This window comes from Carassius auratus, chromosome 41, assembly GCF_003368295.1.
Source record: "Carassius auratus strain Wakin chromosome 41, ASM336829v1, whole genome shotgun sequence".
Classification (NCBI taxonomy): Eukaryota; Metazoa; Chordata; class Actinopteri; order Cypriniformes; family Cyprinidae; genus Carassius; species Carassius auratus.
In genome coordinates this window covers 14,540,522-14,567,462 of record NC_039283.1, presented here as the reverse complement: position 1 = coordinate 14,567,462, position 26,941 = coordinate 14,540,522, and the positions used below count along the sequence as shown (strand labels likewise).

The 26,941-nt window shown below is 38.0% G+C and overlaps 1 protein-coding gene across 4 annotated transcripts; it reads right to left on the bottom strand.

Annotated features, from left to right (window-relative positions):
* Positions 1-146: 146 nt before the first annotated feature.
* On the bottom strand, positions 147-26,496 carry LOC113060175 (tax1-binding protein 1 homolog B-like). Of its 4 annotated transcripts, none has more exons than XM_026229058.1 (18): positions 26,364-26,496; positions 22,748-22,944; positions 12,654-12,756; positions 12,023-12,213; positions 11,751-11,909; positions 10,931-11,079; positions 10,602-10,692; positions 9,534-9,719; positions 9,083-9,334; positions 8,714-8,872; positions 8,547-8,616; positions 8,341-8,456; positions 7,762-7,887; positions 3,463-3,549; positions 2,665-2,848; positions 2,318-2,469; positions 1,232-1,311; positions 147-985 (listed from the first exon to the last, which is right to left on the bottom strand). In XM_026229058.1, exons 2-18 carry the CDS (start codon positions 22,922-22,924, stop codon positions 790-792), a joined length of 2,478 nt encoding a protein of 825 aa, XP_026084843.1. In that variant the 5' UTR covers positions 22,925-22,944; positions 26,364-26,496; the 3' UTR covers positions 147-789. The 4 variants fall into 4 exon arrangements, with proteins under 4 accessions (XP_026084843.1, XP_026084844.1, XP_026084845.1 ...); XM_026229059.1 differs by having other exon boundaries at positions 8,714-8,869; XM_026229060.1 differs by having other exon boundaries at positions 8,714-8,830.
* Between the last annotated feature and the right edge of the window lie 445 nt (positions 26,497-26,941).

Sequence of the window (26,941 nt, the reverse complement as noted above, 5' to 3'; positions counted from 1 at the left end):
CCTTTTTATTGTGGATTTATGGTCGGTTTTGGTTTAAGAATAGAGAGAAGTTATATATTTACACCCATTTAGTATTCGCTATATAGCCAAAGTTCTAAAACTTTAATTCGATAAACTCCACATTACCAGTATGACCAGCATAAATATTGCTTCAGTGAAATCTTTATTGGTTTAGATCAAGTATATAAGACACACTCACACAAAAAGAGACAGTATTTAACTAAAGAAATGAAGAAAAAAGAAAAAAGGTTTGTGATTTTTAGTGCACAGGAAACGTGAGCATGCAACTCAATTAAAATAAGTGATTTAAATAGATAAAGGAAAAACACTAACTCAAATGACTTGATTATCAAGGTTTACCTTCAAAGGCTTATTCTCAAATCATTTTAGAATATAGAATCCCCCTCTTAGCTGGTCACATACATGGCCTGACAGAAACAGACTATAGTAGACGATACCTGACTCAGAACCCGGGGATGGTTTGCTCAGTGTTCTTAAGTATTCTCAAGCACTAACTTTGATATAAGAAGCGTTAAAGTGAACTAGAATAAACAGTCCTATTGACAGAAGTGATCCCCAATTAAAATGGACTTAACTAAAGAGCCTAAAAGGTCATCCAAATCCATCATTCAGTCATTAGGAATTCATTAACAGTATCCAGACTTGCCTTGATTGTGTTAATTAAATAAAGAATCAGTGCTCTACAGATGAACGCTCTAAGCTAAACATGCTAAGTGGCTGTTAGCTGTAACACAAATGTGAAGTGGAGGCAAGTACTCTTTTTCTGGACTACAAGTTGAGCATGTTACTGTCGAAGTGGGTGAGAACGTGCTTCTCGAAGAGCTGCTGGTCGCAATCGAGAGGGAACTGCTCGCTGCACATGGGGCAGATCTTCCAGTGGCTCTCCACGTGCTCCTCAAACTTCGACTGGTCGTAATGAGGAGGGAAGATCACTTCACACAGCGGACATCGCTTCTGCTCTCCACTGTGAGACAGAGAGATTAAACTGTATGAGAAATAGAAAAAAATAAAGACCGAACGTGTCTATAAAGTGTGGTAAGGTGTGAATGAGCCAGTGCTGGAACAACAGGAGAGTAAAGGCAAGTAAAACAGCATCTGTGTGAAGGCGATGTGGGTGGGCCGTTGAGCTAATGCACATACTCGCACCACAACGAAGCTCAAACACATGATAGGTAACAGCCGCGAGGTTCTTGTATGTGTGTGTTCTTACCTGGCTTCAAAGCAGAATGGCATCTGTCCATCATTGAGGAACTCTGCAGGGTCAGCGGCTGGAGGCTGATCATTGGTTTGCTGGGGAGAGAAGAAAAAAAAACATTTCCTGTCTGCAAAAACCACCTAAAAACCTGTTCACCGTGAATGATTAATACCGCAAAAAATGATAAACCTATGCAATTATGTAAGCTACATAGACGGTAATGTTTTCTCTTGATTCTTAGTTCTAAATAAATGCGACTTATAGTCCAGTGCGACTTATATATGTTTTTTTTCCTCATCATGAGGTATTTTTGGACTGATGCGACTTATACTCAGGTGTGACTTACATTCAGAAAAATATGGTATTTTGCACATTAACCCTGCATACAAAACATTTGAAACTCAAGTACTCCATTCAGACTTGGAATAACATGAGGTTGAGTAAATGATAGAATTTTCATTTCTTTTGGTGAACTATTCATTTTAGTAAGAGATTCATTTTTGTGGTTGATCTTACTTAAGGTTCATTCGACTCATCTTGAACTGGAAATACAAGTTGAGAGCACTGCATTATGGGTTTCAACACTCAGCACAGTGTGCTCTGTTGTATATTTCATGTTTTAGCAAATTTAGCTATATGTATATAGTCAGAAAAAAAAAAAAAGTTTAAATTCATTCAGGTATAACTTTTTAGAGAACGACTTGCAAATTTGCAATCATACTTCTGGTACATACAATTCTTTGTGTATACTTCAGTCACATCAAACATGATGCGAACAGGCCACTTACGATGAAGAGTAACTGTTTTACACAAACTGGCAAGCTCTTCCATGTTTAGTTTGGTAAATCCACAGTTATCCAGACGAGGCTAATGAGCTCTATTGGATGTGAGCGTGAGCACTTCCTTAACGACTCTGCTCTGGGTTAGCGGGGCTTTAATAATGCCAGCTTAGCTAAGCCCTGCCGGAGGCCAGCACAGCAGAGAGAGAAGGTCAGATAAAAGAAAGACGGTCCATCTGCAGTTCTGACTTGATTAAAACCTTAATCCCACCTCTATATCACTTCTAACAGCTGATCGTGGAGGTAGCCGTCTTGAACTCACAGTGCTCTGCGGCTCCTCTGGTTCCTCCAGTCCGTCGGGGCGGCTGAGGTTTCGGGTGGGCTGTATGCACACTACATTGCTGTCCCAGGATGGAGGCCCAACTGGGGGCAGTCGGGGCATCTGGTCATCAGAGAACTCTCCATCGGCTCCATCTGTGAGGAAAGGAAACCCTTTAATGACTTAATACCTAGATTTATAGGAGCAATCAAGGAATACATGCACAGTAACCTAAAAAGTGTTTGGAGCCTTAAGTCAAAATTTTGTCTGTGATAGTATTAGACACAAACTATTCATTCCACATTTAGAAGGAACAGTTGAAATGAATGGTGAATTGACAGCATAGATACCCCTTGAATCAGTAGAGGAGTACGGGTTCCCAAACATGAGATCAGCGGGGCGCTGGGGCACCAGCAGAGGAGATGGGTCGTCTTGAGGGTACGGCATCGCGTACTGCAAGAAAACTGCCTGCACATCCACACTGCCATCTTTGTTTTCATGTTCTTCTTCCCTGCTGACACTCCTTTGCAACTCCTGATAAGGGCACAGGAAATACATTAGGTTTCTTCAAGAACGGCTGCTGAAATCAATAGCTAATTACCCCATCCACACATTTCAATCGAAACCTAAATGTAAAAATGCCCATTGCAAGCTAAACGGGGTGAAATTGGCCCAAAGGCCACCCGTGATGTACTGACAATACAGTCAGGTTCGGTTTTTTCATCCTCGTCTTCATCCTTCCCTCGATCTTTGCGTCCAGACAATACATCACTCGCCACAGCAGAGTAGAGTAACTTGCCACCCTCGCACAAACAGTTTAATTATTCCCTCCATTAAAACTCCTCAGCCTGTTCAAAGGGAGGCAGGGCTCTGCCTTTTATTGAAGTCTTCGGCAGGCGCCAATTTCATTTAGTCTGAACCTCAAATTGGGCCATTTTGCTTCTTGAGCGTCGAGTTTTGTGTTGTACCTCGACTAAGCGTCCCTCTCTGTGGTCCAGGGTAATTGAATGGAAAATAAGGACTGCTGGCCCGATTAGAGAGATGTGTTAAACCCAAACCAGATCCTGAGAATAAAACAACAAGCGAGGAAAACAGCTGCATTTGTAGAATGGCAGAGGCCTGTGGAAAATGAACACGAAAGCACGCACCCTCTCTAGCTTCTCTTTTTCTTTGGTCAACGCAAAAAGACTGTCCTTCAGCTCCTTGAGTTCTCGGCCCTTCTCTGCCACCTGGCTCTGGAATCAGAAAACAAAGATCTGCTTAAAACATGATTTAAAATGAAAAGTGAAACAACTTGACTCTTGAATGAGAATAACTGGTTAATATTTACAAAATAATATACAGTCAGATATATTCATATAAAAAATATATTATTGAACTGATTAATATTAATCGGGATTGAGTGTGATATGTGCGTAAGTAAATTTGAAAAAAAAATATATTTTGCAAACAGTTAAAATGGATAACTTTACAAAAAATTCTAAAATATACTATTTACTTAAATGCTTAAAATGCTTTAGTCATTAAATAAAATAATATATAAATATTGAAATATTATTTACATTTAATTGTAAAAAAATTTTTAAATTTAAATAATAATACAATAATGACTGGCTGACTGTTCAGTATCCTGATAGTTGCAAAAAAAATAAAAATAAAATAAAAACCTTGAGTTGCACAAGAAAAATAATAAATGCATAAAATGGTAATCTGACTCAAAGATCAATACACTTTATTATATAAAAATATGACCAATATGACTGACCAATCAGAGTTAGGTTATAATGAAATAATGAAATAAAATAATTGCAACCGATATGCTTGGGATTTGAATTAAGTACTTATTTGCTAGGAAACAAAAAATAATAATATCTCCATGTTAAACACAAGATGGATTCTACATGGCTCCACATGAGTCAAGCAGAGAAACCATAAACTTAGCCTGAAGACTACACTGATCTGCACATGACCTTACTACTTAAACAGAACCGAGTCCCTCGCTCTGTCTCCTGCTGTGTAGAGAGGCAGCCAGCAGATGCATTATCCTGTCTTGATCCCAGGACTCCCAACTGTCCTTCCTCCACTGTCTCCACGTCTCATGTAAACAGCAGTAAAAGTCAGTCTCCTCAGTGACACGCTCATAAACCAGCACTGTCAGTGTATTTGTGCTAATGCAATGATATCGGGCTTGACTCAGTGCAGCCATAAACAGTGTGGAGGAGAAAACGGTACTGAGGTCGTCCTGGATCTCTTATCAGAACATCTGAAGGTCTGCTCATCTGTGATCACATTTCCCTCGGATCTGAGTCATATTGGTGGAAACATACCAGAGAGAAAAAAAACACGGCACAGCTGAATGTCACTTTAGCTATGTGCTATAATAGAAAATGTACTGAGGGGACATTTACTCCGTTTATAAACTGCTGAAGTGCTTTTATTGGAGAGTAAGGAATTTCAAATTACAGCTGGCATTAAAAAAAAAAAAAAAAAAAGAACACTGACAAGCTACGCAATTTCGCGTTGACAATCGAATGCGACTCGTCTAATGAACGTGATCTTGAAATGAAACTCACAGGATGTTTTTTTATAGAACAATGGCTGATTTCTCAATTCATGATCCAATTAAAAATCAATTTCCCGGTGGTGATGTCAAAATGTAAGCATCCATCTATTGCATGAGTGTTCAATTTGTTATTCGAGTTGTGATGTTAAAGTGTTAAAAACCCTAGAGTATTGCAAGACTGCAGCAGGAAACTCATTCAGTCACATGCCACTTGTCCTGTATGGCTGCACGAGATGAGAGGATATTTTTTCTTGAGTCAAGAAAGGGTCAGCTTTTATGATATATTTCCTCCTCCCGTACCACGAAATGGAATAGCTGGATGCATTTAAATCCCCAATAATCTGCCGTACGGACACTGTCCTGCAACACGTGCATTAGCCAACGGAACGCAGGATAAGGTGTTTACATGTCAGGCAAAATTGGGGTATGGGCAAATATCTAGTGCCGTGGATAGGTTTTTGCTTAAACTAATTTCATTTACCAGTGTAAGGTCATAAACAGTTTAACGTATGTTTATTTACATCTCACATCTTGAGAACTGTTCAGTGGAGAAGAATATTAACTAATTATTTGCTAAAAAAAAAAATCCTCTTCTGACATATATGTTAGCTTTCTTTTTTGTTTAAGATACATATACAGTATTGTTCAAAATAATAGCAGTACAATGTGACTAACCAGAATAATCAAGGTTTTTAGTATATTTTTTATTGCTACTTGGCAAACAAGTTACCAGTAGGTTCAGTAGATTGTCAGAAAACAAACAAGACCCAGCATTCATGATATGCACGCTCTTAAGGCTGTGCAATTGGGCAATTAGTTGAAAGGGGTGTGTTCAAAAAAATAGCAGTGTCTACCTTTGACTGTACAAACTCAAAACTATTTTGTACAAACATTTTTTCTGGGATTTAGCAATCCTGTGAATCACTAAACTAATATTTAGTTGTACGACCACAGTTTTTTAAAACTGCTTGACATCTGTGTGGCATGGAGTCAACCAACTTGTGGCACCTCTCAGCTGTTATTCCACTCCATGATTCTTTAACAACATTCCACAATTCATTCACATTTCTTGGTTTTGCTTCAGAAACAGCATTTTTGATATCACCCCACAAGTTCTCAATTGGATTAAGGTCTGGAGATTGGGCTGGCCACTCCATAACATTAATTTTGTTGGTTTGGAACCAAGACTTTGCCCGTTTACTAGTGTGTTTTGGGTCATTGTCTTGTTGAAACAACCATTTCAAGGGCATATCCTCTTCAGCATAGGGCAACATGACCTCTTCAAGTATTTTAACATATGCAAACTGATCAATGATCCCTGGTATGCGATAAATAGGCCCAACACCATAGTAGGAGAAACATGCCCATATCATGATGCTTGCACCTCCATGCTTCACTGTCTTCACTGTGTACTGTGGCTTGAATTCAGAGTTTGGGGGTCGTCTCACAAACTGCCTGTGGGCCTTGGACCCAAAAAGAACACTTTTACTCTCATCAGTCCACAAAATGTTCCTCCATTTCTCTTTAGGCCAGTTGATGTGTTCTTTGGCAAATTGTAACCTCTTCTTCACATGCCTTTTTTTTAACAGAGGGACTTTGCGGGGGATTCTTGAAAATAGATTAGCTTCACACAGACGTCTTCTAACTGTCACAGTACTTACAGGTAACTCCAGACTGTCTTTGATCATCCTGGAGGTGATCATTGGCTGAGCCTTTGCCATTCTGGTTATTCTTCTATCCATTTTGATGGTTGTCTTCCGTTTTCTTCCACGTCTCTCTGGTTTTGCTCTCCATTTTAAGGCATTGGAGATCATTTTAGCTGAACAGCCTATCATTTTTTGCACCTCTTTATAGGTTTTCCCCTCTCTAATCAACTTTTTAATCAAAGTACGCTGTTCTTCTGAACAATGTCTTGAACGACCCATTTTCCTCAGCTTTCAAATGCATGTTCAACAAGTGTTGGCTTCATCCTTAAATAGGGGCCACCTGATTCACACCGGTTTCTTCACAAAATTGATGACCTCAGTGATTGAATGCCACACTGCTATTTTTTTGAACACACCCCTTTCAACTAATTCAACTAATTGCCCAATTGCACAGCCTTAAGAGCGTGCATATCATGAATGCTGGGTCTCATTTGTTTTCTGAGAATCTACTGAACCTACTGGTAACTTGTTTGCCACGTAGCAATAAAAAAATATACGAAAAACCTTGATTATTCTGGTTAGTCACATTGTACTGCTATTATTTTGAACAATACTGTAATTATAAGTAGAGCTTTCAGAATCTGAAATCTGTTTGGATTCAATCCGACTGATGAAAATGAGTGCACGGAATATTTGGTCATGTTGATTTTAAAGCTAGCTAGAATGATGATAGCTACAAGAAACTAAACAGTCTTGAGGTGCAGTCTAAACCAGCTTTTGTGTACCAAAAAATCTACCAGCTTTTCCAGAAAGGGGAAGGACTGCTGTGAGCCTAAAAATGTTAGTCACATTAGCAAAATGTCATTAGGCAAAATGGTTCATGGTCTAGGGTCAATAGTGAAGCGATGTATGATTTTAGTGAATCCACGTTGACAACTTCGTTGTGAAGTCTGCATGGTGAAACCTTTCACCCTCAAATTAAATTTCTGATTGCATGGATCCCTATTGAAACGAACAGACTTCACCCATGAGAATTCGCCCCACAACAGTCAATAACCTGATGGAATATGAACAGTGGTCACCAGATTGTCATCGGTCTTTAATTGTCACTCATTCATGCAGCACATCTTAATGTTATCTGTGTTTTTGTATAACGTAGTAGCTTGTTAATCCCAAATGTCCTCTAGTACAGTACAGAATTAAGTTTTAGTTTAAACTCTGATGAAGGCGATGCTGACCTTGTAGCGATCCTCCTCAGAAGCCAGCTGCATTCGCAGGCCCTCGTTGGTTTTCTTCTGCTCTCTTAGCTTCACCTCCATCTTTGTGAGCTCATCGGTTATCAAGCTGCAGCGTTCTCGCTCCTCCTGCGGAGGAATATGATAAGTACTCTTACAGGGGTGTAAATCAGATGGTTCGTCACGATATGATTCTCATACCCAGTGTTATGATATTTACCAATACCTCAAGAAATTATAGGATGAGATGTTGATACGTTTGTTTCTGGAGTACAGTACGTCGATCAATTTATCGATCTTATGATATTGAGTACAACCATCTACTTTACTTTTTTATAACCTCATTTACATAACCGACTATGTTTACTAGGATATTTGTCAAGGCGTGTGTTTTGATGTCATTTTGTCTGTATTTGTTCATCCAAGCACAAAAAAGCAGAAGAGAACTTAATTCAGTTTTCGCTCTGTGCATGCTCTTTTACGTGTGGCATCTGATCGATGTATTGATCATTACACCCCTACTCTAGTATATCAAGCAGATCCAGTACGTCATTGACAGGAGAGCAAAAGGCAAGTACTCACATTAAGCATCTGTTTGCATTTCCTGTATTTGTCATTTTTTTCAGGATCCTTGCTTGCGCTTTTCAGCTTGCCCTGAATGATGGCATCTAGCACAGCATCTGAAGTACCTGGGCTTCCTGTAAGCAATCCAGAGAACACAACAGCGTGTCCATGCGATGTCCTAAACACTCTGAAGTTGTAGCTTGTATTGCTTAGTCTGAACTTACCTGGTGCAGATGCCTCTGGACTGGCAGATAAAGGACCAGCGGCCAGTTCAGACCCTGGACTTCTCTTCACCTGAGACAAAACGCGATAGTCGGCTAACTCTAAAAACTCACAAACAGCTAAAAACTCAAAACACAAGACTCTGCAGGCAAACTGAGGGTTTACTCACTTCTTGCTGTTCAGTGAGCCTGACCACTTGTTTCTGGAGCCTCTGGCATTCCTTATACTTGTCTTTATAGTGTTCAGCAGCCATCTGCAGCCTGAGCCGTAAATCTTCAACTTCTCTCTGCAGTTCAACAACAGCAAACCCATCAGACTCTTTACACTGCTGAGGGAAAGAGTGATTAGTTAGTTAATAATGGTTCGTAGTTAAACGATGACAAAGAGAGAACTGTTCATAAGATTCTTTAGTTGCATCGTCATAAGTGGTACACAGTTTTGTGACTAAGGCATACTGGAGTAATGTAAGTGCCATCATGGCCTGGTCAGTTTTTCCTTTTAGAAACATGCTAAGTCATACAGGTGTGCATCTCTTTACCGCCTCCTGCTGGGTTGAGTTTTTCATCTCTTCCAGCTGCTTTTCCAGGCGGCTGCACTCAGCCTGGGCCTCCATCTGTCCCATTTTGAAAGACTCGGCCTCCAGGCGGATACGGTATAATTCAGCCATGCTTTTGTCACGAGCATTGGAGGAGTCACGCAGCTCGGCTTTTAGCATATTTGCCTGCTGCTGGGTTGCCTGTAACTGCTCCTCTTTCTGCCTGAGCTGCTCCCGGAGAGCCTTACTTTCCCCCTGACAAAGACGAAAATAACACGCATAAGAATACAAGCAAACACGAATGTGCACACATTTCCGTATATCTTCTGCAAATGACTCTGGGATGAAGAAATGGGACGTGGAAAAATGGTAACTCATTTCTGGGTTTTAAGAATCATTCCCGCAGCACTGAATGTATGAAATGTAGTTTAAGTGAAAGCGCTGGTGTGTGTACCGAAGGTGAACTATTAGCCAGTAGCTGGCGGTGCTGTTTTTCTTTCTCTGCCAGGCAGGATTTGACTCTAGTGAGCTCCTCCTTCAACTGAGCAATGGTGTTCTCCTTATTCACATCCACAGATTTCAGCATCTGCAGCTCTGCACTCAGCTTAGTGTTCTCAAGCTCGCGGTTCTTCAGGTGAATCTGTGCCAAACACACACAGAGATACTTGATTCAAATAGACTGTTTGAGTTTCTCTCTGCACATCCGCTGTGCAATAACCTGGGCACATGGCACATAAAACTGGCAGCGTAACAGATCCTGGACGAGCTCCCAATTATCCACACAATTGCTAGAATGAGGTGCATTTCCGCGCGGTGAGGAAGTATGCAAGCTAAACCTAATTATAACGCTGCAGTAAGAGAGCAGCGACTCTGCTCTGCTCCAACCCTTCTCTGTTTTTGCCTCTGGCATCTGCTGTGAAGTGAGGGCTGCCTGTGTTTCAGTGGATACAGCGCACAGTTAATGCCCAGTTCCTGTGACCGTCATGAGAAAGTAGGGATAGAGGGTGAGACAAAGTGAGTATTGGAGAGTGAGAATTTCAAAGTGCAAGCCAGAGCAATTAGGAAAAGAAGAATGAGGGTCTGTACTCCACTTCTGTATGGATAAATACATTTTTTTTTCAAAACAACATTTCAGAAATGTCTGTTTGTTGGTTTAAGGTAAATTAAATATATTTTATATGAATATAAGCATTGTATCAAAATACCAAGCAATTATATTTAGGAATGGGCATGTGTCAGTTTTATTCATCAAAAGTCCAAATATGAAGTTTCCACACACACACACGAGTATTCAAAACAATTTAATATATTATTATAATTAATTATATTCATTATTTTTTTAATTCATAAAACTAAAATGATAAATGCACTTAAAATAAGTAAATATATCAGATATAAAAGACAAAAATAAACGTAAAAGAATCCGTTTTTTCAACACTTGAATGTAGCTGTGTATCTCAGACCCATTATACACTTGAGTCAGTGAAATCAAAGTTGTGAGGTCGTGAGTGAGTGGCGTTACCTTATAGAGCTCCTTCTCATCTTTCTCATTCTTCAGCTGACACTCAAGAGCCTCTTTCTCCAGGGTTAACTTCTTCACTCGATCCCTCAGGCTGTCAAATCAGAGCCATTGTCAATCATTCAGCCACACACGGAACGAATCTAGAATATGCTAAAGAAACTGTAGAATATGTATATATTTTTTAAACAGAGATTTTGGACCAACAGTACACTGTTTTCAGCTGTGGTTACGGAATTGACTATGGAAATGTCGGTATCATGACAACACTAGTTTGTTAATATAATCAAGCCTTCTCTGATTGGCTGTTTGTGGCTGCTTCAATATCGCACCAGTCTAGTTCAGTCTCCTTCTGCAGGCCTTTCTGTGTGACTCCGATCAGATCCTCCTCTAACTGCAACAGTCGTGCCGTACTCTCCTCCATTCTCCTCTTCACCTCCTCTCTCTCCTCCTGCAGGCTGTGGGCAGACAGCTGCAGCTCCTGTGTACAGACACAAATTCCCTCGGTCATAAGCATGCTGTCTTCCCAGCTGCTGCAGAAAGGACTGTCCACTCTGTGGTCTCTGAGAATCTGCAAACATGACTAATGGGAAAGCAGGTCTCCAACTCTTCTGCAGTATAACTTCATGCGCAGAATATTTGTAGAATTATTTTAGCAGCACATAAAACAACATATAAAAGTGTGGTCGTAAAATGAACAGCCAGAAATGGGTGTGTTTGTTTTCATCTTTAAACCAGCTCTGCCTCAGAGCTGATACATTTATACTTTATGAAAATTGCCACTTAAAAGCAACAAATGGCAATGATGATCCTCATGTTGATGATCCTCATGTCTATTGTAAATTATTTGAATTATATTTTATGGAAAGAGTCTGAGGAGAGTACTGACAGCCTGTGAACTTAGATGTAAATTAAGACATCTAAAATATATATATATTTTTTAACATCATATTTGAGAGAACAAAATTCTGTATACATACATACATATATATATATACATATAAAAACATCCTTTATTTTACCCATTAAATACAATGTGAAAAACATTTCAATTTCCAATATATTTCTAAAATATTATGAGGTAAAAAAAAAAAAAAAAAAACGAATCCTCTTTTAAACTCGTGACATGTTTTTCTCGGTGTCCCATCTCACCTGCACATCTTTCCTGAGCTGAGCACTGCTCTCTTGCTCCTGCTCACATTCTTTTTGTAGTCTATCCTTCTCTTCAAGCAGTTCATCCCTCTCTTTCTGAAGTAGGTCCAGGTTTTCCAAGAGCTCCTTCTTTTCCTGTTGAATTTGTTCCATCTTTTGCTGGGAAAAAAAGAACCGAAAGTGACAATCCTGGCATGTGAAAACTGACGAGTTTAACGATAGTTCCAGAAATATTGAATTCAGGAGCAACAGGAAGAAAACAATGTCCTCACCTCCAGGTAACTGGCCTTGGTGGTGACCACCAGGATATCAGATCCTCCTTCATCCTCCATTGTCAGCAGTTCTTCCTCTGTGGGGCTGCTGGCACGGAACTGGAACGGAGTGCTGGCCCCACGGATCTCCCCCTTATGTGTGACATAGCAAAACTGGTAGAACTCACCATCGTCATTTGGGACGTAGTAACCTGCAAAATACCCCAAAATCAAGCAGAGAGAACAATCCTACCGTTAGAGCGGCTCATGTATTACACTAAACTCATTTGTCTTTGGAACGACAGCTTAGACTACTGAACATAGCCTGAAGTGCATCATTTACATCATAACTTGCTTTATGACAGACTCATGTCCGTTTTATTTAATGGTATATTTTCTTAATTGCCATGAGGAATCCGGACTCATGCCACAGAAACCTTATAATCCTTCACAAAGATTCCAGTATGTGACCTGAGCCACTCCAGTAAAACTTGCCCATCAACACTTCAACCTTTCCAATAGGAGGCCTCAGTGTTTCCTATTTTATTGCATCCGTCACTACATATTAAAAGCTTCGAGGGGCCTTCTCTCTGGCATGACAATCATTGAAGAAATGCTTGCGTGAAACCCCATTTTCATAATGTTATCTCACCTTGGAAAACCACAGATCTGTTGATTGCGGTCCCCTCGGTGTAGTCGTCTGGAAGAGGTGACCACAAGAACGTGTAGTAGTCACGAGCAGTGCTCCAGCCAACCTGTCAAAAACAGAGACCTTTTAAAAGGTTAGCATATCTGACTGGAAGCTAAAACAGTTTTTAAATGTTAAAATACACTTTCCATGCTTAAGACTGGCTCAACCAATGACGGGGAGATGTGAAACGCCTTTGGTGATGCCACAGAAATGATTTCGACTCAATTAAAAAGGAGGTCCACGATGACCCGTCTCAAGGTTTTCGTAACCAAAACACTTCTGTGTACAACTTTGTTACTTGTTCCAGTGATTACGTAAAGAGGAAGGTTCTGTGTGTACATGAGAGTATGCGTGTGTATGCATGTGAGTGTGTGAGAGAGAGCTAGACAGAGAGAGAGTTAAAAGTCATTTCAGAAATAAAGTAGTTAGATATTTTTATCCTATTGTTTGTCTTATGCTTGTTTAGTCGTTTAGTGTTTTTGTGGCTCTTTTGCTGTGGTAGGATTTAAGCCACCTTTTAAATAACTGAAATAATTTAGCATGAAAATGTAACACTTTCAAGACTCGCGACACTTCATAGCTGTGTGGTCATTTAAAAGTAGCCATATGCTTTCAACATGTCTGTCATCAATTAGAATCATGCATTTTACAGAAAGTCTCCAGTCCAACATTCTAGTTATCTTACAGTTGGATAAAAACATTATCAGATCTACATTTTATTATTTAGTATATTTATAATAAATATAACCACTATCCATATAAACATTTAACATAACACATATATGTAATTTTACAATATAAACTTCTAGTAAAAGTATTTTATACTCACCAAGGCTGTATTTATTTGATAAAAAAAAAAAATAGAACAAAAACGTTATATTGTAAAATATAATTACAATTTAAAATAAATGTTGCCTTTTTTAATACATTTTAAAATAAAAGTAAAATTAAATAAATGCAGTCTTGGTGAGCATAAAATACTTCTTTTAAAAGCACAAAAAATGACTGGTAGTGTATGAGAAAAATATATAATTAAATTGTACTAAATATATATATATATTATAACAATATACAAAAAATAAAATTCACATGCCTCTAAAATCAAAACTCATAAAAAACACAAATAAAAACATGCATAAATGGTACAGCTTTTGGCAAATCTGAAGCTAGAACGTGTGAATTCTCCCACATACACTAATATAAAGACTGTAAATGCTTCATCAAGCTCTTGTGGTCTTAACCTTTGCCCGATTCCCATCATGTTGCAAAATTCTTTGGCACATTGTGCATTTTTCTCATCTCCATGAGGCCTAGAAGAAAGCCTTTGAGATGGGAGCGTAAAAACATGGACTCAGCTGCGTTTTACGGGGGCCTGCCTGCTACGTGTTTCTCGCCAAAGCCTTGTGAATATGTTCGGTTGAGGGAGCGCGGCTACAACTCAGCCTTAACAGGAAGAAGAAAATAGGTGAAAATTTTATTCATACTTCAGAATGGAAACCAAGATGTAATTATATGAATTTTATGTGTTGTTAACTGATGGTTGATGAGGGGGAGTACAGAAAATACATCCATAATTTCAGCCCTCTGTCATAAAACTGTCAAACAAAATCAGACTCACATTGGGCTGACTGTGTTTGTGCACGCATGCCTAGTACCTGCTATCAGCATCTAAGTGGGAACTCTATAGTATCCTGGAAGTAACACACAGATACACATACAGTAAAATAATGTAAACTCAGTAAAGCTCAGTCATGCTAGAAAGTTATGTGGCTTGTTTGCTCAAACCATACAGCTGTCCTCTGGCCACAATAACATTAGTGTTGCAGAAAGCCCATAACTGTACAAAAAAGTTGCCCGAGGTGCTGGAACTGTAAAGAGCAGGAAGCCATTAAAGGCATGGCCCATACGGAGCATCATTACTGCCCGGACCTAACTCCACTCATTAGAGACGTTTGGGGTGAAGGAGGGCAAAAATTAAGCCCCTGTGTGTCTCTCATTTAGGTCTGCCGAGGAAATGGTAACCAAAAGGAGATGGATGAGAATAAAAACGGCATGAGAAACTACACTAGATCCAGGATGAAAGCAGCTCCAGCTGCATTTAAGAATAATGGCCAATGCACAAACAAATATAGACTAATATTTGACCGAGATGAATAAGAATGATTAGCCTGTTTAAATTTGCTGGATAACTACTTTGGCAGGGGGAAAACAATAGAAAAACATCAAAAGTCATTTTTATTAATAATATAACTGCAAAAACAAATATTCAAACTTTATATAAATATTATATTATATTATATTATATTATATTATATTATATTATATTATATTATATTATATTATATTATATTATATACGACAAGTCTTTGGATACTCCAATTATATTATATTATATTATATTATATTATATTATATTATATTATATTATATTATAGCACAAGTCTTTGGATACTTCACACACACAAAATGTACAAAAATGTAATGTCATTGCATTATATGTAAAACTATGTGCCAATTATATATAATATGAACAATAAGGCATGGGACAGCAAATTTTCATATCACAATAATTGCTGAAACTTTTATCAAGTATTTGAAAAATACACTTCAGAGTTTTAATAACAGTATGTTTTAAGTATCATTTTATATTTTAAGTAACCAATTATTTACTTTTAAAAAATACTTTTATAAAACAATTATATAAACAACAATAATAAACAATAACTAGAATTAAAAGTTAGTGAACTAACTTTGATGTTGGCTTGGCCATCTTGGCCATGGAGCAAAAGAGCCAAAGTACTTGTGTGCCCAACATTGAGTTGCCCCGCTGCAAAATTAATACAAATAATAATGCCATAAAAAAATACACCTGCAACAGTCTTTTTCCATGCTCCCTTGCTGTTTTATTTTTTTTATAAAAAGCCTGGGCTATGATAACAGCTATGACAGGGTTGTCTAGCTGGATGTGAAATAAGTCATGCCTATTTTTCTCGTGTATGTATTTCACAGTCCTGCCACCGTCGCGTTGTGGGCAACGACACACAAGATTACTGAAACAATGCATTTTAAATCAAGGAGATCATAAGGGGTCCAAGCACAATGGTTTGTATAGATGATGCAGTTACACACTGTTTAAAATTGTTTAATTTGTACTGTATGTTCATTCTATTTATTTATTTGTGCTATTTACATAATGTTTACTTTTTTTAAGTTTGTTTTTGTTAATGTAAAATAGCACTGCATAGTCTTCACTGTAAGATAAAATACACAATCAAACCAAAATGTATTCAGACACCTTCAACATTTCTCACATAATCACAGTTTATTTGCTGTAGTTTAGAAAGTGGTAATAATATATGACAATAACTCAGAACAAATTCATCTTGATAATTTCGGATAACTTTGATAAAAAGATATGTAATGGAATCAACCAAAACTTCAGACTGTCAGTATGACAATATTTACACAACTATCAATACTTTGTTGAACAGTTACCAAGCAAGAAATGCTTCATTTGGTTCAGTCTGTGGTGTGAAAAGGTTGCATTAACAAGTAAAGAAAGAAACACTTAAGCAAAACATGGGCAGGTCCTTAATTATTATTTTTTTAAATAAATTTCACTGGTAGCCTACTGTATGAAGAATTAGTGGGTATAATATTTCACAGATCACTATTTTGCCATACTCACTTACATAAATGAACTAGTGGCCTGCACCCACTAGTAAAACAATTCTATCTGATTTTTGGATTGACTTTGGATAAATTCTTGTACTACAAGGTAATTCAGTCAAGAGCAGTGAGTGATTTACTTTCATTTTCATACATTAAAGACTCTGACAGCAGAGTTAGTAAATTAGGCGCGGTCCCTTTAAGAGACAAACGCATCCATTATGATGATACACATCCGATTTTTTTTTTGCAAATCTTTACTTTCACTTAAGACATAACCACATATTTATTCGAACACACTTTCCAACACGGGTATTTCGACATATTTTGTATGTATTTGTTGTCGGTACAAAAGCAAGAAGACTTTGAGACGCGTCTCTGCTTGCTCCCTGAACACCAGAACACCGCGCTGCTGAATTGAGCTCTTTTGCTTTTCGCTCTTTTTTCTGTTTATTTAAACTGCGATTTGAATTTGTTCGTTCAGGTCCAGGAGGAAGTGAACGTCCTGAACGGCAGCTCTGTTCAGTGTTGCTGTCCCTGTCCGCGATACGCGCGGCTCTCTCTCGTGCACACGCGCCATCAGCTACTCAGTTGTTTCCCGCAGCGCGGGGCTGAAGCGCGAGCTCACTGTGACGTTCCGCCTGATGATTCAGTTAGAAACCAGCTAAGACCAGCGTGACAGTGGCCAAAACTACTTTAAAACCATTTAATATATTATTCAAATTGTTTTGTGCCGTTTCGCTGCAGTGTTTTAATGTGAAAGGCTGTAAATGTGTACTTCAAGTGTTCAGAGAAATACATGGCGAGCTCGCTGTGATGTTCAGCCTGATGATTCAGTTAGAAACCAGCTAAGACCAGCGTGACAGTGGCCAAAACTACTTTAAAACCATTTAATATATTATTCTAATTGTTTTGTGCCGTTTCGCTGCAGTGTTTTAATGTGAAAGGCTGTAAATTCTCTGTGGACTTCAAGTGTTCAGAGAAATACATTGCCAGCTCGCGAGCAGTTGGCTGCCGCGAATATATAATGTTATTACTTTAAACAGTTCAGAAACATCTGAATTTAGCTCTTGGTGTGTTCTAACGTGTGGATTGCGTGTAATCGCGTTTTTAAAAGGTCTTAAATAAGAATGAATTCGCTAGTTCTCGGCTCCGTGTAGACAGCCTGGGCTGAGCAGCAGTATTTTTAACCAGTTTAAAAGTGAAACGAAACCCGACTCCGCCCCTAAATGTCATTGCAACTGTAGGGGCGCAATTTTTTTTTTTTTTTTTTTACATTTAAAAATTAATAAAAAAAAAACTTTAAGTCTGATCACTCTGAAAAGATATAGCACACACCACCCCTCTATCCCGCAGGTGTCTGCCGAGTTTGGGGCTTGTGGCTTTAAAGCCCTAGGAGGAGTAGCGTTCAGAATTTTTTTCTCAGAAGAATAATAATAATAAAAATAAAAATAAGTTTAAATAGCATAACAGTATGTTGGCTTGTTGCCAAGCCAACATAATAACAAGTGTGTCTCTGTGTGTGTGTGTGTGTGTTCCACGAAAGCTACTAATACTTTCTCTTTGATGTGATGTACATATTGAGAGTTCTTCATAATCATGTGCTGTATATACACACTAATTTCTCTAACAGTATCATTGTCAATACACTGCGACATATCTGATGACGTTATGTCTACATTGATGCCACAGATACTAAAGTTTTCTGCACTCAAACACACACAATTATTATTGTTCTTTATATAATCTTTTTTATTATTATTGTAAAAGTTTATAAAAAAGTAAACATTATTTGTTTATGGACACCATGCGGTTTCATATTTACAACCGAATGCAAATTCCAATCTTAAATGTGGTTTAAGTGTGCAAACACCTTCTGGAACTACGGCATGTAATAAAAGAATAAACAAATGAAACTCTAGAGAGAACAACAGAGCATCCCAGTGTTTGGGAGAAAGTACCTAGTTCCCTGAATCGCAGTGACGCACTGACTTGGCCCATGACTCTGTCTCTTTGCTAACTACATGCAGCACTGGGTACAGCGAGTCTATATATCAGGATGCAGTACAGAGAACAACTACTGCACTGACAGGATAATTATAAAGCAGTGTTCACCTTCTGTGCAGTGTGTCTGATGGCATGTTCTGACAATCCGACATGACAAAGTTTTTCAACTAGACCCCCTTTGTAACCATTCCAACTTCATAAGAGAGCCACAGGCAGCATGCCTGCTCAAACAAGAAGCAGTAGGCAAAAGGCAAATTCAGTGATGCTAAGTGCATTTCTCCTTTAGAGGTTTTAAAACTTCCTACACATCTAATGACATCTTATGAAAGACTAAGAATAAGATAATGGTGACTAAGAAGTGGAAGGATTTGGAGTTTTCCCATTGTTTAAATCACATTTACACTAGATTAAGATTTCCTGGTTCCAAGAAAAGTACCCAGACTTCCCTTTCATGGTGTTCAGGTATGATCAGTTAATCTCCTGAACACTAGGTGGCGATAATAGCCTTGCGACTACCTGAAGCTCCAGGCGAGTGACTCATGGAACAGGTCTTGCAATTTTCTGGTGTTTGATGCGGCTGCCTTTTGTCTGTCAACACAGACAGCCATGCTGAGATTTATGATCATGTGTCCTTCATTGCCGGAGGTTATTCTGTGTCTCTGGGTGCAGAAAAATGCAGTCAATCAGTCAACTCTTTTTGGAGGAACATGCCTTCCCTTCAGGGCAGGACACTATGTGATCCAACTGCATGACAGCCTACATAACCATGCGAGTTCCATCATAATTCAGATCATAAACAAAGATTGCGATTGGCCAATAAGAACAATTATGTAGAACCATCGTACAACTCATGGACTAACTGCCATTCCAAATGAGGGATTTCCACTTTGTGAATTGCATCTGACTATTTCTTCAGCAGATATATAATGTGACCTTCAAATGAAGTCGGAAATACCAGATTTATGAGTTGAGCACATAAATGTCACTGACTTCCATAGTATGGGAAAAATATATGTGACCCTGGACCACAAAACCAGTCGTTTATGCCAAAAATCATGTTCCATGAGGATAGTTCCTACTGTAAATATACCAAAACTTAATTTTTGATTCCTAATAGGGGGAAGTCGTGGCCTAATGGTTAGAGAGTTTGACTGCCCAGTGCCCACTGCTCCTGGTGTGTGTTCACGGTGTGTGTGTGTGTTCACTGCTGTGTGTGTGCACTTTGGATGGGTTAAATGGAGAGCGCTAAGTCCGAGTATGGGTCACGTCACTCACACTTAGTAATATGCATTGCTAAGAGTTCATTTGGACAACTTCAAGTTCAAACGGAGATTTTCTCCAGTATTTAGATTTTCTTTGCACCCTCAGATTCCATATTTTTCAAATAGTTGTATCTCGGCCAAATATCGTCCTATCCTACTAAACCATACATCAATGGAGAGCTTATTTATTCAGCTAATGTTTAAATCTCCATTTCGAAAAATCAAAATGTAACATTCTTATTTTAAAATGGAATACTGCAGTGTTTATTATAGATAATTTATGATAATTTACATGCACTTAATTTTTTTTTTAATTCATGTGCCCTCGTAATCTTTAAATCAAAAACGTTAACTTCCCCTCCCCCTCAAAACGACTCATCTTCTCTTCCGGTCACGGGCTATGATGCAGCGGCAGAGCTAGCGACGTAAGGGCTGAACGCTGGACAAAAAAACTGAAGCTGATGCTTCACTTTATAAAAATCAATGCATTGACCAGTGCTGACGCAAGCCATGGGGGAGTACACTACCCTTAAAAGTTGAAAGGATATTACCACAACATTACTCTTAGGACATTGCAATCTTTTTTTAATAATATTACTTGATGGTAATATTGTTTTTTTTTTTTTTACTTGAACAAAACTTTCATTATCTTTGAAAGATTTAATGGCATGAACCTTACAAAATCCAGGTCAATCAAAACAGAACTGGTGATTCCAGTCAACTCTCCCCATTTGATATGCATCAGATGGTCTGAGGACTGTGCAGGTTTAAACCGACCTTGCATGAATTTAAAAGTTGTACCTGTTTCTCACAGAGGGTTGTCTCTTTTAATCAAGAACACTGGCCACGGTGTGACAGAGCTGCTGAGAAGCAGAAGCCCTCCTGACAGCCGGCCGTAAAACAGCTTCATCAGACTCTCTATATCCCATGCAAAGTAAAATGTTCTAAAACACCACTTTGATCTGGTCGGATCCGACCCCAGACACCAAACCCTGACAGTGACCACACTCGACTCCCCTTCCACTAACTTTTATTTCCTCTTGCCATACACTCCACATCCATGATGCTGTAAATGCCGTTTGTTTTATGTTCTCCCATCCAGCAGTAGCTGGGGAACTCCAGAAAGCAGACGGAGACAAAACACCCCGCTTATCCTGCCAACCCACATATTTCATTCCCGTGCTCACCGTCATGACCACACTCGTGTTCAACTACACTCCAGCATGACGCACAGCTTTATGCCAACACAGGGGAATTTTCAATCTACCAGCAGGTTGTAATATTTTATATCTTCTTCTTCTCTGCCAAGCGAATTGCCAAGCACTTTCACAAAATACTCAAACCAGGTTCTGTTACACAAGCCAGTAGTAAACGTTCATGTTCACTTGATGAAAACCTTGTTAGAAGGGGAACCAGCTGTGACTGAGATTTTCCTGGATATGATTCACAGTTTTTCCAGAATAACATGAATAAGAAATACCTTCCCCTATCAGTTTTGGAAGTCACAACACATTTTCTTCAGGTTTAAAAAGATTATTTTCTAGTGAGCTCTCCATTGAAACATCTTCCTAAAAAACACAGCAGGTGAATGGCTTCAGGGACAAGAGAAGTGACCCGTCTACTACTTTGGAACTGGCATCTAGTATGCATCAAGTGGACATTTGGGTTACACTATATATAACAGTAGCAGATACCTACAAATAAAAGTAATCTCTCTCCGAGTCAGACTAGAGTAAAATCAGGTTCTGAAAATCTTTTACAGCAGGAAATATGTTTGTGGCCAGCAGTAAATGCAACATTATGCTAAGCGGCAGTAATGGCGGCTCCCCAAATGTAACACTGCCAAATATGACAGCAGGGCCTTGTAATTTCCACACTGTGGAAACTGAAGATGTGAAACAGAATCAAGACATTAAGGTTGCAGTTACATTACACATGAGTCCTATAAAATGGTAGGAAACCAACTTGGCTGACATGAGCATTGTCCTGAAATAAGTGAAAAAAGTACAGATCTGAAGTAAAGCAAGGAAGGCCGGTAGGTTAACATTGTGTTGACATATGATATCTGAGTCATTATTGACTGATAACTTTGATTAAATGCTTTCGATTTTAGCCTCAGTGGCCACCGCAACTTTTGGCGCCTTGCCGTGCATGGAAGATTTGTGAATAGTCAGGGTGTAACATTTATCCGGGTAGTGCCTCATTTAATTTTCAACAGGAATGAAAAATGAGGCTGTGCCACTGTTCAACAACATACCAACAGTTTAGCTGACGAAATGTATTTCCGTTGACAAGCACCTCAGAAACGCAGAATTACACAATCTAGTACTTTTATACAGTGTGTGCCACTGTAAAGACTGTATCCCTCACAGCCTCTTTTCCAACCGTGTTCAATTCAATGTGGCATCTAACCTGATTAAGGTCTATTGAGCAACAGGACACCGAAATATTAATACAATACACCTTCATTCTAAAGCTATTCTGGAAGTAATTACTTAGAAGTTCTGTTTTAATATACTAATGTTACATTTATTTTGTTATTTACATATATATTTATAGGGCTCGACATTAAGATTTGACATGTGCTTCTCTTTTGACAAATAATCACTTTATGAAGGACAATATTTTCCTAACCTGACTAAATGTAAATATCACCATTTACATCATGTTCTTACTTTTTATCAATAGCCTACATTAAGTTAGAATAATAAGACACTATATGGTTGTTACTATTCAAATTAAATAAGTATCAACAAACTCCATCTTTCCACTGCAGAGGAAATACACAAGCTGCATCGAAAGTGCCATTTAGATTTACTTAAGGCTGTTTAGGTTACTTGTCCGGTCAGGCAAGTAAAATTCTCTTTCACCTTTCCTTTCACAAAATCCACTTGAACCGGACAAGTGGACAATACAAAGTCCTGATTTATATAAACTCTTAAATGTAAGTGCCATGTTTGAAGGTGGAATGGTGATGAGATGAGAAACAGAAAAATCCAAGCCAAGTGAAGTTACAAGCTATGCTTCTCTTGGTAGACACTTCATATCCAAGGATTGAACAAAACATGGCAGAAAAGAGAAGGTACAAAACAAAGACCAAATGAAAGCGAGTGTCACCTTGAATATGCCGACCCAGTCCTTGGGATGTGGTTTAATGAACTGCGTGAGGGTGTAATGGCACTCTAATGCTGCGTGAGGGAGGTAACCTTTCCCCACATTCTGGAAGATGACATGGGCAAAATTGGAGGTTTCCATGGTGCTGCTTGCTGCTGTCCCCTCCAGGTATAAAGCCATCTGTCTATCAGCAGCTGTTTCTGTGGGAATACAGGACCCAGAAGAGAAGTGAAACAGAAGTGAAAGAGACACCTTGTGCCAGATTCTACAGTAATCTAGGGTAAATATATATTTATGTAACATTATGAAACAATCATTGCCTGTTACAGAACACACAACTTTGTTTATTTTCATACTTATTATTACATGTTCATTTAACAGTTTCACACAAGAAATAATGTCAGTTGTTATTGCAAAACGATTTAGACAAACACAACTGGGCCTGTTCTGACTGTACATTATCGCACTTTTAACTTTTTTGCATTAATGACAAGCTGAGTGCACATTATTTCTGTAAGTACATGACTTCTTAAGATGTCAATACAAGGAAGATTAAAGAGCCATTTGAGGTTCAGTAGCTTAGTGGCATTAATAGGAAAACTAAAGATAAATGGAATACCCTTGTGACTCAAGTCAGGCAATATTTATGGATTATAATTAGGGCATTATTTTTTTGTCTCTAGACTAGAGGCTGTTTTCATGTAATAAGGTTATACAACTTTTTTGTTCATTTAGTTTTTCGACTGCATTTGACTCACTCACCTGGTATTGAACAAAGAGTGACAGGTTTGTACACTTTTTTTTCATCCCGTTATTGTGGTTATGTTTTGGGAAGCCAGAATGCATATCCATCAACAGAAACATACATTAGCCGAACGGGTTATGTTTTGTTATTTTTAACAAACCATTTTACAAATGCGTTGTCATTTTTAAGTTGAACCATGGTGCAAGTGCTTGCCGAAAGATGGGTAGAGAACCGTACGGTTCGATCTTTTACCTTGAACCGTTCCACCCTTAATTTAAAGCATATCAAGATAATAATTGATTAAAGTAAACTACATTATTAATTATAACTGAGATAACTGGGTCAAATTATTGTCACCACAGCTATCAGACTCTGGGAACTGTATCAATTTTGTGCCATTTATTTGTACTTTTTTCAGGTTTGAAACATTCAAAAATCATTTACGGCTCACACTCATAAGGTGATGATGACTCAGAAAGCAATGAACAAAACTGAGTCTTTTTCTGTGTGGTTGTGAACAGTTGATATTAGCTACACTTATAAAATGAGGTCATTTGTTTTGTAATCACGGCGATACCTAAATAACATTTCACCAGCAGAGACCATAAAGATCTGTGTAGTGGTTTGTAGTGGGAAACCGTCAACAAAGTAAAATGATCTCAAACGTACAGTGCGCTCTCTTCATTTTATCAAATGATCATAATCACATCTATTCATTTAACAGTCCTGCAACTACCATTTTAACTAAATGTTTTAACTAAAACCCCTTTACTTTGGGTGGGAAAGCGGTTGAGAGTGGCTTTTGCACTGTGCACATATAGACACATTTAGTAGCATTAAGGTTAATGATTAAACGATTAAGTGATCATTCATTTAAACGACAGATCATGCAAATGATCGAAAATTGAGATCCATAGAGTTAACGCAACTGGAGAGACTGTTTGAAAGGCAATGCTCCAGTTACTTACGTAACCTTGGTTTCCTGAGATAAGAGAATGAGCATTGTGTAGGATGCCGTGCTATAAGGCTACACGTGACACGACAACTGTCGCTTCAGTCAAAAGACTGACAAAATGGCACTCAGTGCTGACTTATATAGCAGTTGGTTCTATCCCTTTTGGCTGGTTGAAGCACTATTGGTTACTGAATCTACACTAACATGATCAAATCAGGATTTGGTATATGAGTAAACAGTATATCTGAACATGGTGTGGTCATGCCCAAAAACTTTTCCATGTCTATTGGCTCGGAGAAGAATATTTTTTGATTGGAAATCAAGTAAACACCTTTAAATTCACTCTGGCTTAGTGATGTGATGCTGTTTTTGAAATTGGAAAACATGTCAAATTCTGTTAGAGGATCCACCAAATTTTTTTTATTTATCTTATTCTTTGAAAAGTGCATAACTCTTCCCCCAAAGTAAAATCAATAGGGTAACTAAAAGGAGCAGATAACGTAATCAGACATGATGGGCAAACCAATGATGTTAATTATTTCGTCACTGTTAGTAATATTAGAATTCTGATATTTGAATTTTTAGATTTTTATTTTATTTTATGTGTTCTGGGGGGTGGGATGTGATAAATATATATATATATATATATATAAAGAGTAAACAGGAGCTACCCTATATCTTGTTAATGCATTGTTTGTGTTGTGCATGGGGAAAATAAGCATTGCAAATGATTTGAGGAACACATGCCTTTTCTTTTTTTGTATAGTGCTTTTCACAATACAAATAGTTGCAAGGCAGCTCTACAAAAAAATTAAGTTTCTACAATATATTTAGTAGTCGCTTCTCAGTGGTGACTGTCAGTTAATGTACAAATGGCAGAAATGTACGGAAGAATCAATTAAAGACGTAATCAAACAAACGATGAACATTATTAACAGCAATAGTTATATGTTGCAATCAAACTTACAGCAAAATTTGATGTACATACTGCTTATAACCTTTTTTTTATTTTATTATACTTGTCTAAAATTTCACATAAATTAATTCAGCTCATTTTTTTTCCTTTTTAACCTAAAGAAACAGAGCGTTGTGAGTACATCACTGCGTCCCAATATGCATGCTATCCAGACTATCTGCCCTAAATAGTATTGAAAATTACTAATATCAGGCCAGGAAATTCCTGACACTACACTCCGAAACGTATATTTATTTATAACTTCCGTGACACAATTTACCTGATAATCCAAAGGTCGCCACTCAAAAAAATAGCACAATACAAACAGAAATGTGACTAATTTCACATCAAATTAACTAGTTAACGTTATATTTATAACGTTAAATGACTGTCAAAAAAATATTTTCCTTAATACTTGTTTTCTTTACATATTTTGCTAATAGGCCGAAGTTACTAGCACTTACATTTATTACAACTTCGAGTGTTTATCACGTTTTAAAGAGGACAAGTTAAAGCAATTGTATTTCATACCGCAGAGTATATTTTTTTTATGATTATACCAAATATAGTCCATATCAAATTTCCTATATTAGCTGAGCTAGTTGTGTCGATGTAGCTTGCTAGTAGGCTTTAGCTCGTCTTAGCCGTCTGGCTAAACAATAACAAACCATAAAGTCAAGACAATTACAGCTTACAGCTTGTTAGCTTTTGCCGTTCAGTACGTGTTTAATCATCCCAAACCCACATCTTATCCAGTCTTTATCTTTCTATAAAAATGTATCAGTTAATATCCGAAGTCGAGTCAAAGTGTGAGGCCGATAGTTACGTTCTCGACCAACCAACAGTCTTTCACCACAACAGAGCTCAGAATTATATTAACAGTCATGAACATCAAATACGAAAGACTTATACGTATATAACGTACACACACACGATAAACGTGAATAAAAAGACGGCACAATACCTGATTTTCATGCTAAAGTATCAGAAAAAACCCCAGCGCTGTTCTTGACGCACTTTCCAGTCTCGACGCTAGCACATCCCCGTCTGTCCATGTCATCAGTTTCCGGAACAACACCATAACAACAACAACACACGCTGCACGTCATTTCCGATACAACTCACTCGAGCGTTCATTTTCATGCGGTTCATTCTCTCCAGGTTACGATTAACGTGTGATATTATTTTACACAAAAAATATACTTGTTTCAAGATTGGTATTTTGTCATTTGGATTCGGATTTTATTCAATTATTTTTGTTTGTGTAAGTGAAGATAACACAATTAGTTGCGTCTTCCCTGAGATTAATAAAATCATGACCCACTGTCATAGAAATGTGACATTATATAATGCTAAAGATTGGTTTTCATGATTATCAACGCATGATGCACTCAGATTCTACGTATTAGTATTGCTAAATTTTTATATTGTTTAATTAACCATTAGAAACCATTTCGCGTATTTTTATACTTAAATTAAGTTCCCTAAGAATTAAATGTCCTAAGGTTGAGTAGTGAAATAAGACAAATGTGTGCATATACA

Bases quoted from the DNA above. Each gene is read 5' to 3' on its own strand.
- LOC113060175 (XM_026229058.1), bottom strand. From the start codon at position 22,924: ATGGCTTTATACCTGGAGGGGACAGCAGCAAGCAGCACCATGGAAACC. The intron at 12,214-12,653 runs GTGAGATAACAT...GGTATTTTGCAG, and splicing joins CAGATCTGTGGTTTTCCAAG to GTTACTACGTCCCAAATGAC. The intron at 9,720-10,601 runs GTAACGCCACTC...TGTTTGGCACAG, and splicing joins ATGAGAAGGAGCTCTATAAG to ATTCACCTGAAGAACCGCGA.